The sequence below is a fragment of the Nanorana parkeri genome, unplaced genomic scaffold (assembly GCF_000935625.1).
Source record: "Nanorana parkeri isolate BGI_ZX_2015 unplaced genomic scaffold, ASM93562v1 scaffold33, whole genome shotgun sequence".
NCBI lineage: Eukaryota > Metazoa > Chordata > Amphibia > Anura > Dicroglossidae > Nanorana > Nanorana parkeri.
The window spans coordinates 3,213,861-3,234,535 of record NW_017306301.1 but is presented as its reverse complement, the minus strand read 5'-3'; the positions used below and the strand labels follow the sequence as shown (position 1 = coordinate 3,234,535).

At 39.0% G+C, this 20,675-nt stretch overlaps 1 protein-coding gene across 1 annotated transcript in view; it reads left to right on the top strand.

The window, feature by feature from the left end:
* HOXC13 (homeobox C13) overlaps positions 1 to 1,963 on the top strand; it is a 3,647-nt gene extending 1,684 nt beyond the window's left edge. Inside the window, exon 2 of the mRNA XM_018568750.1 lies at positions 1,433 to 1,963. Within this exon, the coding sequence (XP_018424252.1) occupies positions 1,433 to 1,689 (257 nt within the window). The 3' untranslated portion in view covers positions 1,690 to 1,963. The remainder of the gene's footprint in view (positions 1 to 1,432) is intronic.
* The last annotated feature ends 18,712 nt before the right edge of the window (positions 1,964 to 20,675 follow it).

Sequence of the window (20,675 nt, the reverse complement as noted above, 5' to 3'; positions counted from 1 at the left end):
ATTTTTATAAATATAAGATTTCTACTAGCACTACTACTATTAATAGTGCATATCTTTCAGAATATGTGATTTTTAAAATGTACTAGACTGTGTTGCATGAACACATTATTATGTTGGTTGAGTGGCATATATCACTCCTGCTCTACCAATCTGTACACCTATCAGCTGGCATATATTTTAATATCTATCTATCTATCTATCTATCTATCTATCTATCGAATGCTATATGTCTAATCATCTATCTATCTATCTATTTATCTATCTATCTATCTATCTATCTATCTATCTATCTATCTATCTATCTCTCAAATGTGTATCTGTTTTTTGTATTTTTCATGTTTTCTATACTGTATATCTTGAATGTGAATATGATGTGAATAATAATCTATGAGACCTATCTATCTATCTATCTATCTATCTATCTATCTATCTATCTATCTATCTATCTATCATCTATCTCTCTATCTATGCATTATTTCTATATGCTGCATATATCTACATATCTATGTGTTTATGGGATTACATTATAATGTTACCCAGCTGGCCTGTATCTGATGTCTATCTATCTATCTATCTATCTATCTATCTATCTATCTATCTATCTATCTATCTATCTATCTCATCATCCATTTATTTTCTGCTCTTTGTCTATCTCTGTGATGCTTATAGGGGCGTTACAATATATAGATTATTGATATAACTGGTTGCTCGTTACCCCCCAGCCAAGCTAATGTATATATTGCAACAATTCTTAATATACTTCAGTGACTATTTTCCAATAAACAAAATGAAAATCCAATCCCAGAAAATATAAGAAAATGTTAAACCATTAGATGGAATGATTGTATTGTAGCCCGGCTGTATGCTCTTGGCTGTTGCTGGTTGCATTTGCCTGGCTGTAGTATATATTGTACACTGCTTGCTATGAGAGCTCAAGTGATCTTGTTGGACTGGCGAAGTGTGAAACTGCTAATGTGGTTTCATGTGTTACACAGGTCCCCAGCCTCCCCTCTCTGGTGCTTTGCAGGCCAGGTGCTGCTAGGGCTGTGCAAATTGACTTTATCATCTGTCAGAACACCTGCAGCACCGAGCAATGCTGTTTATGACAGTCAACTGTCATCTACTGTCCTCATGTGCATATCCATGTAGCCGTTTCTCCTGTTTCCCAAACTCATGGGCATTGAAATATGGTTGATATGTGCTTAGACTCGACATAGATGATAAATCCAGCAGCCGTTCTACTTGTATAAGTGTTTAACTAATGTGCCCATCTAAATGTGTCATGGGGAATTTATTGGGACCGCCATCAGGTTCTTATTTTGAGATAGGGATACCAAGGCTGGCTCGGTGGTAAAGCACAGTATAACCTAGAGGGTAATGCCAGGCTGTGGGCTGTAGTTTAACTATGTCCTGTCTGTCCTCTCTACTGCAGATGTGGTGCCTCTACAGCCAGAGGTTAGCAGCTACCGCAGAGGCAGGAAAAAGAGGGTCCCCTACACCAAAATCCAGCTGAAGGAACTAGAAAAGGAATATGCAGCCAGCAAATTCATAACCAAAGAGAAGAGACGAAGGATCTCCACAGCCACCAGTCTGTCTGAGCGGCAGGTCACAATATGGTTTCAGAATCGAAGAGTTAAAGAAAAAAAAGTGATCACGAAATGCAAATCCTCTCACCTTCACAATACCTGACACTAGGGGGAGCCTAGGAAGCCCCCCCAACCCCAACCCCCAATAAATATTTATCTCATTCCCACGTATAAGACATTTCTCCAAGTGAACTATGGATTATTTAATATAGGAATGGAATGCAAGTGACAGAATCTATCAATGATCCCATCACCCCAAGTGTCCACCCTTCTCCATTCACCCCCAACTGTGAATACACCGGGGTCTGATGCTCTGTAGGCTCCATCCCTACATAAACGCATATATAATATATATATTTAAAACAATCAGCGCTTAATATGTTTTCCGGGACACGTTTCTGTCACTGTCATTGATGGCCCTGATGGCATCAGGCAATCTGCTCGTTTCTTCCATTTTCTGGAGTCTTAATGAATTGTCTAATAATATAACATGTACATACGTTCTAAGGTGCATATGTAACACGTTTTGTTGAGTATGCTTGAAAATCTTGTAAATGACACATACAAAAAAATAACAGATCTGTGCACATTTATGTTCATAAGAAAAGAAAAAAAAGAAAGATGTATTATTGAAACTACTGCGTACTAGGGGATTTCTAGGCAGATGACACCTCTTGTCTGGTACTTTAAGGGTTAACCTTTGCAGAACTTCTCAGCGTTCTGTTCTAGAACCCGGAGACTTCTCATGAATAGAAATGTTTTATTAATAGCGTATTTCATTCTGTGGCCACAGAATTATTACAAGTACTGAAATACAACCGTGCAAAGGTATCTGGAAAAAAAAAGGCCTTTTTTCTCTTAAAAATGTTTTTTAACCATCAGTGTTATGAGCTTTTCAGAAATTACTGACACACGGTGCAGAAATTACTTACATATATGCATTGTTTGGGGAAGTATGAATTTTTGTTTCAGTCACATTGATTGGACGTTTTATCCTAGAATATTTACTGTATCTGAAGGTTCACGTTGTACTTTTTTTCTTCTTTTATGGTATGGGATATACTCAATGCCAGTCTTAAGCACTGCTACATGTGTCCAGGAAAACAGAATGTGGACAAAGGTATGCTGTATAGATCTTCTTTTTGTTATTTTGTCGTGTATAATGTATAGTATTGTGGTGTCTGAATATTATCTGTCATGGAAGAAAAATTAATTTCTTTAAATAAATATCACCTGGCTTGATGTACGATGTGGATTGTACATTCCATTTTATAAGAGCTCGTTTATTTTAAAACCTTTGTTTGACGAGAGCAAAACTTGTTACTTTTTATTAAGTATTTCCAGGTAACTTCTGTCCAAAATGGACAAACAGAGAAATATGTAATACATCTCACATTATTGTATGTGTTGTAGGGTAATTGTGTTTACATTTTAGGTATACTTTTTACAGACCTTAGTATGTTAGAAATATACACACATACATGCATAAAATACCTCCAAAATACAATATGACATTTACGGGTCTGTGGAACATAATGCACACATTGGTCTCCCTTGCATTGAAACGGTGTAACTGCAATAACTGTATTATCATATATAAATGTATAGAGTAATAGAGTATATCTATAGTTATATGTGTGCGTATGTAAACACACATATACACACGCTTGTGATATATATATATATATATATATTACACACACATACTTACACACGGTACCAGTTGTCTATAGCTGCTTCATCTTGGTTATCAATTGGTGCAATGACCTTGATACTTTATTAGACATGTTTACTTTTATTATGTTGTGCTTTTTCTACTAATTGTTAATAATTCCGTGGTTGGAATAGATTAGCCATGACAAAAAAGCTGATTCTTGTAGTGTCGGTGTGCTTCCCTTGGTCTGCTTTATAAAGCAAATGTGTCATGGGATTGTTGTGTGCAGTGGCTTGTTACAGGTGAAGATAAGTAAGGGGTATATAGTTGCAGATGTGAATCACCATACCAAGCTGATGTGTAATGAAGTGTTAGTGACAGCACTCACACCCCGATACATACAGCCCGACCGAGCCCAAACTCCTCCTACAGGCTGACAATTACTAAGCGTTTCTTCTGTTTAATATCGGAATGAGTGTTTTGCTAGGAAAGCACTTTATCTTAGGTGGAATCTGCATTGTGTAAAATAAACAGATCAGATTAATCAAAAATAAAACAACCGTTTTGTAAAAATAATTTAAAAAGAAATCCTGTAGTCTGAGCCTGCTAAGTGTATATAGGAAGTGCTGTGAGTCACTGGTGCTGCCTCGATGATACTGGTATATGGACTCGCAGACAATGCACAATTGTTTCTCTCTATTGATGAAGGTTCCCAGAATACATACTTGGGCAGTGCATATGGTCTTTACTGCTTGAGAGCAATATTCATTTCCAGTAAGTTTTCCACAAGCTGCATTTCCTGCAGCCACAAGACAGGAGACATCGCATATTTCAGGCAGACGCCTTGAGAAAGACATAATTTATGACCCTTAAAGGCAGCATTACATTATTTCTACCTGTATATTTCACCCCAGCAGGTTTTCTGCTAGATGATGTACCAGTAATAACGGCAAGACTGCTAGGAAGTCATCTCAGTTTATAAGATGGGTGTCAGTTAAGTGATCTTATTATGCTTTATGAACAGGATGAGATCCCCAAAGATCATGCCAGATTTTTTTTCAAGTTGGCTTTGCTTTGTGAAAAGTATTTTATGTAGTGAAGCTGTTTCCACATTTCAGGTCAAAACTGAATTTACTGCAATACTCTGGCCTGATCTAAGCACTCTGCACTGTATGTAGTTCAGCAGAAATTATACTTTGGTATAAAACAGAAGTGCTGTGTCATTTCCTGACCTCAGATATGTAGCTTTATAGCACTATGTTCTGCCAGTTCAATTTTGTGTACCCAGGGAGGAAGTCTAGAAGGGAGATTAAATGATTTAAACAACTTTATAGTGCATATAAAGTTGTAAAGCTATCATAGAGTTGCATGTATTTTCCTGGCCTCGGATATGTAGCAAGTCCTTATGTGAGCTGCATAGCATTATGTTATGGAAGTTCTGTATTGTGTACCCAAAGAGGAAGGCTAGAAGGGAATTTGAATGATTAAAAAAAAAAAAAAAAACCTTTATAATTAATATATAGTTGTACAGTGGACATAGATTTGAATGTATTTTCCTGGCCACAGATATACAGTGTAACAAACCCTTTTGTGAGATGCATAGCATTTCTGCATTGTGTACACAGAGAGAAAGGCTAGATGGGAAATTTAATGATTAAAAAAACTTTATAGTTCATTTGTATTTGTACAGCAGACATAGATTTACACGTATTTCCCTGGCCTATGGATATGTAACAAGTCATTTTTTTGAGCTGCATAGCAGTATGTTATGGCAGTCCTCTATTGTGTACCCACAGAGGAAAAGTAGAAAAAAATTTATTGATTTAAAAACTTTATACTTCATTTATATTTGTACAGTGAACTTATGTCAAAATGTATTCCAGGTCTCAGATATGTAGCAAGACTTAATGGGAGCTGCATAGCACTGAATTATGGCAGTTCAGTATATCCAGAGAGGGTGGCTAGAAGGGTAAATTAATGATTTAAAAACACTTTATAGTTCATTTATAGTTGTAAAGTAAACATACATTTGCATGTATTTTATGACTAAAAGTTCTGCATTATTGCATATGTTGAGTGTTTTTCATTATAGAGTTTATTGTTGTTGTTGCTGCCATTATTATTAGTGAAAGTAGCAGTTGTAAGACATGTATTATTAGTAAGTTTATTTTATTTTGTTCATTTAGCTGTGCTGTTTGTGTTGTATAATTGATGTTTATATTTTAATGTTTAATCTGGATGTACATAGAGTTGTTGCATTTTTACAGTGCTATTGGATAGCACCATGATTGTATCAAACACTTGGGCCATGAATGTGCTGTGCAAGGTTTCTGATTGTTCCAGAAGCCCTGTGCTTTTTGCTTGTTTAATTGCCTAAAAAATACATGTAATGCCATAAATGTCTCCTACCACTTTTTAAAAGTTATTATTGCTATGGTTGCTTTCTAGTGTTTGGTAAAATAAGTTTAAATTTGTTGGATAGAGAGCGCACAGATAGTTTACAAACCTGTGTTACCAATCAGCCACTCCTTTTATAGGACATGAAAAATGTTAAAATGTTTCCTGAGTAGGACTAGGGTTTGAACTTTGAACTGAATGCAAGGTCTCTAATACAACCGATACCCTTTGGTAATGCAGATTATAAAAGTGGGAGATTGTGCACAGCGTACATTATTTTGCCATAGTTATGCAATCACTACCTGGCAGCTGTTAGGGACAGAGGGTCAGAATTAAAGTGTGAAACTGCAAAATATGGGAACAGAGTTAGGAAACCCAGGGTGTGCTGTGTGTTTTTCCACAATGTGTAATGAAAAACTTTCTGCTTCCTACATTTAAAGTTTCATATTTAAGTGACAAAAATTATTTTCTTAGAGTAAAATAAAAATAAATATGTATATATATCTATAGCTATATATAGATATAGATATATACAAAAAAAGAAACACAATACAGATATGTGTGTGTGTGTGTGTGTATATATATATATATATCTATATATAGCTATATATAGATATATAAATATATATATTTATATATCTATATATATCTATATATAGCTATATATAGATATATAAATATATATATTTATATATCTATATATATCTATATATAGCTATATATAGATATATATATATATATACACACACACACACACACACAAACAAAAGCCTAATTGTTTTTGATTGCTGTTGATAATACCCACATTGTTTTTTTAAAACACAAAAATAATGTATGTGTATATTTTCTACTTTCAGGTAGCAATGACAAAACATAAATCTGTTGTAGACTTGTTTATGCAATGAGTTTAATACGATTGTATATCTTTAGAATTTCATGGCACAGTGGTAAAATAATATTTTATTGTACGCCAACATTGTTGGTCATACAGTGATGACTCTCAGTGCCTCAGTCAGTGCAACATTCAATTTCCCAGGCATGCTGTCAAGTTAAATAAATAGTACGACTTTTGCAGTTTAGCGACAAATACTGACAATGTTGTGTGTCTTTTACCAAAGCTGTAACACAGAGTAAAATGTTCCAGTGTTGTTTGTGCAGTGAGCTATAATGTCTCAGTCAGCCAGCAAAAAATATTTATATACACCATTGCTGACATTTTTTGGGGGAGCAGCTGGCCAATGGAAAAAAAAAAAATTCCTGTCACCTGGAAAATAAAGTGTGGTGTTGGGAGGGACAGGTTATACAATACTGCAATTCCAACTCCACCTACAATAAAAATGTAAGGTCAGTAAAAAAATAAAGGTAATGATAGCCGTAGCAGAAGTGGCAAGAAATATCTGCCATTCCCCTACTTGGTGCAAATCACTATTCATCCAATTCAAAAGCCCAACATTTTTAGCTGGATATCTTTTTCACCTTTGTATTAACATTAGTATGGTAAATTACACTTTGTCCATTCAGACATTGACTTTAAGCCAGGGTTCCAGGGTGTCCTTCTTCAGTGCTCTTGAAAGCATTTTTACCTAGCGTTCACATTTATCTTCTCAGTGTCCACTGGTCCATAGTCAGAATACTCTTGTTGTAAGTGAAAGCTGCACCGGTAGTAGCAACTCAAGGGTTTTCTTCAACATTTTAAGCCTGATTTACCAAAATAATTTGATTGAATGTGTGAGGACAACATAGGCTACTTGACAGCACTTCACATTTGAGTAAATCAGGTTCTAGATTTGAAAGGTAAAAGATGCCCTATGGAACCTCCTAATGTTGGGAATGAGATGAAAAATTAGACAGACGAGACTCTACCAAGCATTGCCAAGCATAATATTTCTCTCTATCATCCATGCTTCTGCAACTATAATGGATCTCTGTGAGATTCTATCTTTCCAGAGCTGGAAGTCCTAGGATTAGGATATAGAGAAGCTTTATTTCCTCACATTTAGCCCTATAGACAGTTATTTAATATGGAGGAGGACCCACTGTGAGGCAAAGCGTTGACTTACCAAAAGAGTATGGAGTATATAGACTTAAAAAAGAGTAAAGTAAATATGTACTTTGCAAATTATATACTATATATGTGAAAGTAAAGCTGCGTTCACCCTGAATACCTGTGCAAGATAACTTTAAAAATATTTTTGCTTACACATGACCTATGATTGAAGTGAGTACAACTACACCTTATCAACTAAGCTAGATGAACTTTGCTGAATAAACAGTCTGTACTCCTTTAGTAAGCCCCTCTTCTTTTATTATAACAATTGTATTCATATAGTTGGGGGGGGGGAGTTGTTTTATTTACATTAAACTGAGCAAAAGGAAAATAGCTAAATGCATAGCTGAAACACATGTGGGTACTATCAAACCTGATAAAGGGTTGTAATTCTGCTGAGTCAGTCTTGCAATGCAGGCACTCCTGCCAAACAACAATACCAGGTCCATGATGTCCTTTGCGGTTACAGACCAGCCACAGCCCTCAAATTGAACAAAAGAGAAGCAGAGGCACATGGTTACATCATCCCTGTGCACTCTCCTCCTAAGCATAATCACAGTCTAAGACTGATAGCATTGTGCAAACTAATAGAAATATGATTGATTTACTGTGCCACTTTTCCTTTTGCTGCTATAAAAGGAATTGCAGGAGACAAATATAAAGACAAATTCTGATGCTGGTATTTTCTGCCTAATTTTCTGCCTAAGTCGCATTAAGCGACTTTCAATTAATTGGATTAAATGGTGATATTAAAAAAATCTACTTTTATTTTATTTGCAATAACTTTTGCCTCTGGGGAACAGATTAGTGACACAAGACATACCTTTACCACCATATTTACTTGTGCTTTCAATTTGATTAGAAATGCTTCTATAGCAAGGAGATGAACTGGTGGTGATCCCTCCCAACATTTAATAATTTAGGGCTTATAATAAAACTGACTGCTCTCTATGTTGTCCTTTATATATCCCCAATGCCTCTATGAGTGTATAAATTGATTCAATATACTGATACATTTATTTTAAATTAGTTTTCACCCAACAGAACGTATTATACGGCCTCTGACCTTTTAATATGAACTAATAGCAATGAAAGTCTGTATGATCCAGACCAGTGGTGGTCAACTTACTTGATCTAGTAGGCCTCAAGTCTGCACTGGCAGCACCAAAGGGCCGCACATAATATCCAGTTAATGTAGTGTCACAGAAAACTGTCAGAGACTGCAGACATTGAGCAGGAGATGGTCAGAGACTACAGGCATGCTATATAAGATTATCAGATACTGCAGATATGTTACAGAGACTGTAACATATGGCCAGAGACTGAGAACATGATATAGGAGTTGTTGGAGACTGGGGACACACTTCAGGAGACTGTCATACACTGGAGACACACTAAATGGGACTTCTAGAGCTCCCCTTATTACATGCCCTTTATAAATCAATGCTTCCACATTTGAGCTCCCTACAGCACCCTTAAAAAAATACTTGTGCCACATTAAATATTTCTGTCAGCATTACTAAAGAGCAAAGAAAATACATATAAATGATAATATTTATAAATACAATATTATACATATCCATTTATATATATGTACAATATATAAATGGATAGACAGCACAGAAAATAAGGAACAATAATATGAAATAAATAAACCAAATTATTTACCTAGTAGACACCAGTCTAAATAATATTTTTCTTTACTGGCTTGAGTAAGCACAAAAATACAGACTGCTATCTTTAAGGCTCCCAAGAGCCAAACATTAAGCGCCAAAGGGTTGTGGGTTTGGACACCAGGGATCTAGAGTCTTTCCTGGTATTTGGGTTTGAACACCAGACTTATAATACAAAGACTAATGATGATGTATACAGGGCATTATTATTATTATTATACAGGATTTATTTAGCGCCAACAGTTTGCGCAGCGCTTTACAATATAGGGCAGACATTACAATCACAATACAATTCAAGACAAGATGGTAAGGAGGGCCCTGCCCCTGAGGGCTTACAATCATTAACAAATATCATCTATCCATCTGTTAACTGAGTGTAGTGAGATCTGTGAAAGATAGCAAAGATTGTTGCCCCGGTCTACTGCTTTTTTTTATTTTTATTTTAAGCATTTTTTAATTAAAATTTTCCACAGGACAAAAGTGGAAAATGAAACAGAAATGTTAAAGTTTTAAACTGAAATCATGAAGTAGAAAACGGAATATTATAGAACATGATAAAGAATCAGATTTCTATGTTTATTACTATATTTGCACACCCATGTATTATGCCCGTTTCATATGCGTCAATCTGCATCAATACAGATTACTGGATCCTGATTGGGTAAAGGTGGGCTTACAGCGGCAACAATCATGAATCTTCCTAGATTTTTATTTATAATACAAAATGAGATTACAGGCCTACAATATAAAACAACAAATTGCCATGAAAAACAATGTACGACTTCGGCATGCTAAAATCCTGAATAATCATACCGACAGGGAGGTTAAAAATGAAAGAGAGAAGCTGCTCAATTTGGCCTGTCAATGCCACTTAGTACACTGAGAAACATACCTGTATTATTTTTTTCCATGCAGCTCACCACAAGAACAGATAGTACACATATGTACTGAAACGCAAGTGCATTGTGGAGCACTGGGTATGTGCATCGGGGTGCCGTTCCACGCATTATGGGTATTGCAGTAACAGCACAGATCTGAATAGTCCCTTACAAGCAATTGTTGACAGTGCGCAGTTAGGAAACTCTGTTACTTATAACTATAATGACAGCATTGTACTCAGTAGTTTCAAGTTGACTTTCTTAATACTTGCTTCTGCCAAACCTTCTCTTTCAGTCTCTGCCATTCATTCAGTGGTGTGCATGGTTAATTCATGAGATAAGCAAATGGCTTCAAAATATCAATTAAATACAACTTTTCTTTTATCTCAAAATGTGTGTAGAAAGGTAAGACAGGTTTTAATTGCTAACATTCAAGATCTTGTCCCACACTCACCCCAAAGTCAATGTTGTTTTTTTATAACGGTCTAAGTTTCCATTAGATATATTTCCTTTTATTGCAGTGACACCATGTCAACCCCTAACACACAGGGTGTCACTTGCACAGGAAATGATGGTTAATCGCTCCAGTGGGGTCACAGGCAGCAATGAAAACCTTACAGACCTTCTAATCCCCTATTCTCCCTACTAATTTAGTGTTTTACTCCCCTCACTTTCAGTCTCATTGGCAGAGGGGTGGTAAATGGGAAGAAGTCTCCCAAAAGAGACATAGACAGCAATAATAAACATGGCAGAGGTTATAAAGCTAAAAAATATATATAATGCTCCATTCCTTTTTATGTAAGCTGAGCTGATGAATAAAATCCTGTAATGCTAGAGGAGAGAAATCATCCATGTTCATCTGGTAATAATATAACCATGATGTAACTGGAGCATAGTTAAACTGGGTTAATTGTCAAGATAGTTTCATAGAAAATGCAAACCACAGATGCTCAAGTTGGCTGTAAAGAATACACATGAACCTGATATAATTATGGGAAAGATATATGAACCTGGTGCGCCCTCTTCACAAGTAAGGATGTAAGTCGTTGGGGGAGCCCTCCGCACACCTCACAGCAGTCCTGGCCAAATAAGAAAAGATGGTGCTCGCAGTGATGTTGGTTCACGGATGGCGCCGTGCAGACAAATATGTCCTTTTTATTGGACAAAATTGTCCCTGCTTCTTCTCTTCACAAATAAGAAAACGCTTATCTGTTTGTCATTTACATAAGCAGGAGTCTGCTCGTGTCCTGGATTGTAACATGGACAGCCTCCCTTTATTAGGTTCTGTAGCTCAGCCTTTCTCACCTTATCACTTTGTCAGGGTTGCCTTTGGTAAAGGGGGGACTCTGATGTGAGAGGGGGAACTCCAATGTGAGAGGGACTCTGATGTGAAAGGAAGAACTCTGATGTGAAGGGGGGACTCTGATTTAAGAGGTGGGACTCCGATGTGAAAGGGAGACTCTGATGTGAAAGGAAGAACTCTGATGTGAAGGAGGGGACTCTGATGTGAAAAGGAGGACTCTGATGTGAAAGGAAGGATTCTGATGTGAAAGTGATTACTCTGATGTGAAGGGGGGACTCTGATGTGAAAAGGAGAATTCTGATGTGAAAAGAAGGACTCTGATGTGAAAGGGAGGACTCTGATGTGAAAGGGAGACTCTGATGTTAAGGGGTGACTCTGATGTGAAAGGGAGACTCTGATGTGAAAGGGAGACTCTGATGTGAAAGGGGGGACTCTGATGTGAAAGGGGGGACTCGGATGTGAAGGTGGGGATCGGATGTGAAAGGATTTTTTTTTCTCTAATGTAAAGGGGGGACTCTGATGTGAAAAGGGGTGGATTCTGATGTGAAGAGATGACTCGGATGTGAGAGGGGGTACTCTGATGTGAGCGGGGGGACTCAGATGTGAAGGGCGGACTCAGATGTGAAGGGCGGACTCTGATGTGAAGGGCAGACTCTGATGTGAAGGGGGGCACTCTGACATGAAGGGGATACGCTGATGTGAAAGGGGGAAGTCTCATGTGAAAGGGAGGAGTCTGGTGTGTTAGGGGGCAGTCTGATGTGAAAGGGGGACTCTGATGTGAAATGGAGGACTATGATGTGAATAGGGGACTCTGATGTGAAGGGATTACTCTGATGTGAAGGGAGGGCTCTAATGTGAAGGGGAGACTCTGATGTGAAGGCAGAACACTAATGTGAAGGGGGGACTCTGATGTGAAGGGGGACTCTGATGTGAAGGGATGACTTGGATGTGAAGGGATGACTTGGATGTGAAGGGATGACTTGGATGTGAAGGGATGACTTGGATGTGAGAGGGAGGACTCGGATGTGAGAGGGGGGACTCAGATGTGAGAGGGGGGACTCAGATGTGAGAGGGGGCACTCTAATGTGAGGGGCACTCTGATCTAAAGGGGGGCACTCTGATATGAAAGGGGGACTCTTATATGAAAGGGGGACTCTGATGTGAAAGAGGGGATTCTGATGTGAAGGTGGGGCTCTGATGTGAGAGGGATTCTGATGTGAAGAGGGGACTCTGATGTGAAGAGATGACTCGGATGTGAGAGGGGGCACTCTGATGTGAGCGGGGGGACTCTGATGTGAAGGGCGGACTCTGATGTGAAGGGCAGACTCTGATGTGAAGGGGGGCACTCTGACATGAAGGGGAGACTCTGATGTGAAAGGGGGAAGTCTCATGTGAAAGGGAGGAGTCTGGTGTGTTAGGGGGCAGTCTGATGTGAAAGGGGGACTCTGATGTGAAATGGAGGACTCTGATGTGAAGAGGGGACTCTGATGTGAAGGGATTACTCTGATGTGAAGGGGGACTCTGATGTGAAGGGATGACTGGGATGTGAGAGGAAGGACCGGGAGTGAGAGGGAGGACTCGGATGTGAGAGGGAGGACTCGCATGTGAAAGGGAGGACTCGGATGTGAGAGGGGGGACTCAGATGTGAGAGGGGACACTCTAATGTGAGGGGCACTCTGATCTAAAGGGGAGCACTCTGATGTGAAGGGGGGACTCTGATATGAATGGGGGACTCTGATATGAATGGGGGACTCTGATGTGAAAGAGGGGATTCTGATGTGAAGGTGGGGCTCTGATGTGAAGGGAGGACTCTGATGTGAAGGGTGGACTTTGATGTGAAGGGATGACTCTGATGTGAAGTGGGGACTCTGATGTGAGAGGGGAGGACTCTGATGTGAAGGGGAGACTCAGACATGAAAGAGAGGACTTTGATGTAGAGTGGGGGCTCTGATGTGAATGCGGGGAGTCTCATGTAAAAGGGAGGACTCTAATGTGAAAGAGTGGAGTCTCATGTGAAAGGGGGAGTCTCATGTGAAAGGGGGGAGTATCATGTGAAGAGAGGACTCAGATGTGAAGGGGCACTCTGATGTGAAGGGGGGCTCTGATCTGAAAACAGGGAGTCTCACGTGAAAGCGGGGACTCCGATGTGAAGGGGGACTATGTTGTAAAAGGGAGGGCTCTGATGTAAAGGGGGGGGGCTCTGATGTGAAAGGAGGGAGTCTCATGTGGAACAGGGGGACTCTGATGTGCAAAAGGGAGAAGTCTTGTGTGAAAGGGAGGAGTCTCAATTGAAGGGGGAGTCTTATGTGAAAGAGATGAATCTCTTGTGAAAGGGGGGAATCTCACGTGAAAGGAGGGAATCTCATGATGAAATGAGGAATCTGATGGGAAGGGGGAAACTCCACAACGGGTAGAGTAACAGAAACTGTGCAAAAAAAAGATAGACATTTATTTAGGAGGAAACTGTATTTTGTTCCTGCTGCATGTATGTGATAAAATGTCATTAGAATTCCGTACTTTACAATTAGGTTACTCCTATATTTTTTATAAAAGTTTAATTTTTAGAAACATATTTCTTAAATGTCTGGAAATGTAAGCATGGATTCTTATTCACAGACATGAAATTATCATCAGGCTGGAGAATCTTGATAGTGCTTGAGAATGGGAACTTCCCATACATACAAAGACCTACAGTATGTGTAAAGGTGACCACAAATTCCACAAGAAGTATTCTTGAGATCCTAAGATTTGCAAGTCGTTTTCCTGCATTAGACGTGCATTTGTAATCCATGTCAGATACATGTAGGTCCCATCTTACTCCTGACCAATATAAACCTGTAACTTGCCAGTGGGTGCTGCAGGGACTGTGGATGGCGCCTCAAATCAATCAGTAGTAGATGATGAAGAAGTAAACAGCATTGCAATATTTGCTCAACCAACCTGTCTTTATTAACGTTGGAAGGTTACGTCCAAGTCTAAATCAATGTTTCGGAAGCGTGTCAGTTCCTTCATCAGGCAACCAACGTGATCACTTTGTTTGCCTGATGAAGGAACTGAGATGGGTCATCTGTAGATTTTCTTTATGTTTTTTATTTATTTGTTTAATTATTTATTTATTAATTTTATTTATTTAAATTGGAATAATCTGATAAAGATTATGATAAAGTGGCCCTGTCTCTACAGGTTCAAGGCAGGAAGTAGAATTACTAGAATAAAGAAGAGATTCTATGCATACCAGTCTGGCAGCCCATGTGTTATAATGCAATATGACTTCCTGCCCACAGTTCCGTGTGTGTGCATCCCCTGCAACAACCTGGGGTTCCTTCTTCGTATTCGTATGTCACTTCAGGATGTCTCTACATTACAGCGGTGCATCCGGCTTTTAAAGGAGAACTATGGGGTCAAGGCTCTGTGACAGGATCGAGAGGTGAGCGAACGCCGGTATGTGTTCGCTCACCTCCCGATCTACTAAGCCGACCTGTGACAGTTTCATTGTCACAGGTCGGCTAGAACTATGAGGTGAGTGAAGCGCACTCACCTCATAGATCTCCTTTAACAGCAAAGTTAGGTTGCACAGCAGCGGGCTTCCCCACTGCCTGTGTAACCTAACTTAGTGAGGTCAGAGCTGCAACAGCCTTTACTCTTTGTTAGAGGCTTGAGCTCTGTAGATGGTTTTGAGCAATAGCAAAGCGCCATTGGTCCAAGCTGTCCAATCAAAACAAAACAAAACACTGAGGACATCGATCTTGATGCCTCACCAGTTCTTCTTTTTTTACTATTAATGTATATTTTAAATATATTCTTTTTTTTTAACAATGACTGCAAAGAGGAAAACATGTTTGCACAGTTAGGGCTTATTCACACAGTTTATATATGTTATATATGTATACAATATGTGGGAAGCCATATTTGTAAATTAAATATGCAGGTTCTGCTTCGTGATCAGACTTGAGTTCAATGTTCTTCTGTCTCAGAGCCAGATCATAATTAGCCATCCAAAGTGAACCTAGCTTCACTTTACTCACTAAGTGAACATGCATTTTGAACTAAGGCTCCTTCGAGCCTGCTTGCCCCGGACTAAGGATGCTCTAATCATCACGTCCACTGTATATTGGATGTGAGGATGCCAAGGGACACACCAGTGATTCAGCAGGGAAGGAGACAGGCTGGAGGGAGTGCTGTGACAGCCGTCTGGCTCCAAGATTTGGGTGAGCATAACTTTTTTTTATTTTAGTCCCTAGATGAAAAAAGAGCAGTTAACCCTTGCAGTGAGGTGATAGCCCCACTGCAAGGGTTTATCATTTTAATATTTTCCTTCTTTGAAGTGTATCTAAACCCAAGAACAAAAATGTTATATACTGCAGGTTGCCAGTCCTTACGTGTGATGGCTGAATACATTTTCTTTTTTCAGGCTCTGTAGAGCAGCATTGTCATCCTAGAACAGGAAGTGTGCCAGGACTACAGAACACCCCTTACTCATCTTCTCAATAATGTTGGGGGAAGTGTTTTGTAGTCCATAGAGAAAATTGAGAACAATGCTAACTGATAATAGTGCAGCAGAGACAATAAGCAGTGGAAGTTATCAGCTCACAAGATTTCTGGCAGGATCAATGGGTATTGTTTGCACTTGTCAAACAGATATAACAAAATGCTTTCAATGGTATGTGTAACAAAACAAAGGGGAGTAAATGAGATGCAGAGAATGCACTGAATCCAGATGGCCACTGGAAGGAGCATCCATAAACTTGTACATGAAATACAATAAATAGGGAACAGCAATTCAATTAAAATATTAAAGTCCTGAAAATAATAACTTTCTGGTAATTTTGTGCACTTGTAGAATACTTACTAAGGTTTTTCCTTTGAAGGGCCGATCTATATTTGCTGTAGGATAGTGATAAGATTTTCTTTGTTTATATTTTAAATTAGAATTGGTATTATTTATTATTTTATGTATATAAACCTTGTGACATCATCACTGTGCTGCACACATGCAGAGAGCAGAGCTGTGGGAGGGGTTCAACAGGCCCCACCCACCACAGGATGCCTGGAGAAAATGACAGGAGGGGGGCGGATACAAGACCTGTCACCCTGCACAAGGAGAGAGAGCAGCAGTGACCGGTTTTTATCTCAGGAAGCTCCTGTACAGAGGCAAAGTTTCACACGGGATTCCTGCACAGATCTGGAAGAAATACACAAAACACATCAAGATTCAAGTAAGAACACACGCGCTTCTTGTTTTTAGATACCATTTATCAGCTTTAACCTATTAACACTCTTACTATTACAGTATTGAATCCAATGTCACCGCGATAGAAATTAAATGGAAAAAAAAAACCCCTATTTCCGCAGTCTTCATATTAAAGTCACTTGACTAGAATATATAACATGTGGTGTTTTTATTACATTGCATTATTTGCTATTTTTTCTAAATGTAAGTTCTCAATTCACTAAAGCTTTTATTGCGTAGATCAGCTGAATTTTTAACCAGCATGTAATATTATTGATTGTTGTGGTATTGTGTACATAAAAGTCAATCCGCAAAGATTAACACTTGGGTTTTTATGTGTTAAAATACCGCTAACATCTGGATGGCCTTAAAATGTAACTGAAATACAAAATTGAAATACATGTTTGCACCTACACCTACATAACCAGATAACTTCCCTCTAATCCTGACAGTCATTGTGCTAGATATGGGGCTTCCTGTTGTACGGTGACAAGACTGGCGCTGTCACACTTTCTTCTGCATTTATGCTGCAAGTCTACAGGTAGCCATACAATTGCAGTGTGCTTATAGTCTACCACTCTCAGTGGATGTCATTCAGCCTTCTGCATTTCTCCATTCACCACTGCTGATGCACAGTGGCCAGGGGGTAAATCAGTTGCCAGTATCTGACTATAATTGAAAGTGCACAAGGGCTGCTGGGCAGGGATAAGCTCAGGTTTGGACTGAACCCAGACCAAACCTGTGCTCTTCTGAACAAGGAAGTACCATAGGCACTTCAACCCAATCAGGTGCGGGCTGGGCATTCCTAGACCCACAGCTGCATGTAAGGGGTGGCATACTTGTGCTTGTCATTTATTTTATATGGCCACATAGTCTTAGTAAGTAAATATCATTTATCAAATACAGTAATACCTCGGTTCACAAACACTTCTGTTTGCGAACAATTCGGTTAGCAAACAGGAAGTTCGGCAAAATTTTGCTTCCGTTCGCAAACTCCACATCGGGTGACGAACACGACCGCGGCCATCTTCCCCGCTCTGACACGTAGTCGTGGCTTCCTCTAGTCGAGTACAAAATTGTGTGTATCTTCCTGCACTCCTTACCATCTTTTGGAATTCCTCTAGTCGAGATCGCGGTCGCAGACAGACCTGTGCACACTTGCTGTGAAGCTTTTTTGTGTGCTTTTTAGCACATACAGTACTGTACAGTGTTATTCAATCCAGCATGGCCCCAAAGAAAGTGCAGAGCAAGCATGGTGGTACAAAGAAAGTGCAGAGTGGTAATGAAGGTGACAAGAACGTGCAGAGCGGTAATGAAGGTGACAAGAAAGTGCAGAGTGGTAATGAAGGTGACAAGAAAGTGCAGAGTGGTAATGAAGGTGACAAGAATTTGCAGAGCGGTAATGAAGGTGACAAGAAAGTGCAGAGTGGTAATAAAGGTGACAAGAATGAGCAGAGCGGTAATGTAGGTGACAAGAAAGTCCAAAGCAAGCATGGTGGTAAAAAGAAAGTGCAGAGCGGTAATAAAGTTGACAAGAATGCGCAGAGCGGTAATGAAGGTGACAAGAAAGTGCAGAGTGGTAATGAAGGTGACAAGAAAGTGCAGAGTGGTAATGAAGGTGACAAGAATGTGCAGATTGGTAATGAAGGTGTCCTTATGGAGGGGGACTCTCCCTCCAAACATTAACCTCCTCCCCACCCACCTTCCTATCCTCCACGCCAGACGTCGTCTCAAGAAAGTTTAGTGTTGACTCGCTTGGTAATGTAGGTGACAAGAAAGTCCAAAGCAAGCATGGTGGTAAAAAGAAAGTGCAGAGCGGTAATAAAGTTGACAAGAATGCGCAGAGCGGTAATAAAGTTGACAAGAATGCGCAGAGCGGTAATGAAGGTGACAAGAAAGTGCAGAGTGGTAATGAAGGTGACAAGAAAGTGCAGAGTGGTAATGAAGGTGACAAGAAAGTGCAGAGTGGTAATGAAGGTGACAAGAATGTGCAGATTGGTAATGAAGGTGTCCTTATGGAGGGGGACTCTCCCTCCAAACATTAACCTCCTCCCCACCCACCTTCCTATCCTCCACGCCAGACGTCGTCTCAAGAAAGTTTAGTGTTCACTCTCTTCATATTGTACTGTACTGTACTGTACTTTGTTTCATTTTTGTGGTTAAAAAAAATTACATATGGTTCAGAACGGATTAACCTTCTTTACATTGAACCTTATGGGGAAATTTGATTCTGTTCGCGACCAGAATCGTGGAATGAAGTTTGTGAACCGAGGTACCACTGTATAGGCATGTAGCCAAATGAGGTCAATTACATCACTGCCTACCCCTCATTGCTTACAGAAAGCTCTGGGCAGGGAAATCCCCACCAGAAGCTGATTGGGTGGAATGGAAAGTGCTTCCTTCCGCGTTCAGTAGGAGCTCCTTTCAGGTTCACAGGAAGAGAGGTTCGGGCTGGGTTGGGTCTGAACGTGAGCTCATCCCTACTGCTGGGAGCTGAAGTTCAGGAGCCAGAGACCAGGACCCAGCAGCGATGTCACTGGAAGTACTATGCCACTGTAGCTTTATACCTACCCACTGCCTTGGCCAATCACAAGGTGTGGTGACAGGAGATGGTCACTTAAACATGCAATAAAATATATTTTGTTCTCATTTTGCATTTTTAATTGCTGACTTATATAGTTAGACTCTACTCTGCCCGTTTCAGAAGCTGAAGCTTTACATTTTCTTTAAAGTGTATCAAAAGCCAAAATATAACATAATGCCGCTTACCAATCCTTACATGTGGTGTCTGCATTAGTTTTGTATTTGTTGGGTTCTTTTCCCTTTATTATTACCTGGTGATTGGGTGAGTGGCACACTTCCAGTCTTTGGGTGACTCCACTCTATGGAAGAGGAATGAAGCCACCCTTGGACAGCAGAACTGACACCATTTTTTAGTAGTTACAGCAACAGTTTTTGGGGTTTTTTGGAGATAAAAGTTTTACATAAATAGAAAAAAAATGACCATTGCAAGCACCCCTGTCAGTGCTAAATGGTTTGTCACAACCCTCTATCTGCCACTTTTGCTGGACAGCTCAGTCTGTTAAAGGCAGTAGAAAAATACCTGACAGTGAGTTTCCACAAGGATTCTGTTGAAGAGACCAGCTATATTTACTGGTCAAATAACTATTTCAAATGGAAAAAAAAATCACACATTTGCAATATTTATGTTTGTAAAATAAGTATTATGAAATGATAATACAATGAATGTGGTTAAAGTAGCTGATGTAGCTTAGTGAATTGACTATCTTGCTATTAATTGTATTTATTCATGCTTTTCTAAACAAATGGTAAGTTATACAAAGTTCAGATTTATTTCACATACGTAAACTCTTTTTTGTTTTTTTAATTGTTATAACTAATATTGTGGGTTGATATCTGCAGCCTAATGTTTGCCATCAAATTCATTTTTTTATTTATATTTATAAGATTTATTTTAAATGTATACAAAAAGTGATTGGTTACATGTTACAGGTATTTAGATAATGATCCTATCAACTATATGGCAGTTGAAATTAAAATGTTACCATTAAAGTTATAAACTTTTAACACAGAAATAATAAAACACGCTAGCTTTTATCCTCAAACTACCCTGATGTCTTACTCTAGCCCCCCGATAAATGTGTATTAGAAGTTAAAAGAAATTTTGTTAAAGTTTTTTTGCTTTTTTTAAAATACATTTTTATGTGAAAACTGTAAAAAATGGTGGAAGACATTTCTATTTAGAAATACACTCAAGTCTATCTCTCCACTCAGTCGTTGACCCCCTTAGTCTCATCAAGCATCACTAGTTTACTAACTGACATATTGGTGTGGATGTTGCATCACTTCTTCAAACTCAATCTTTTAAGAACTGAGCTCATAATAT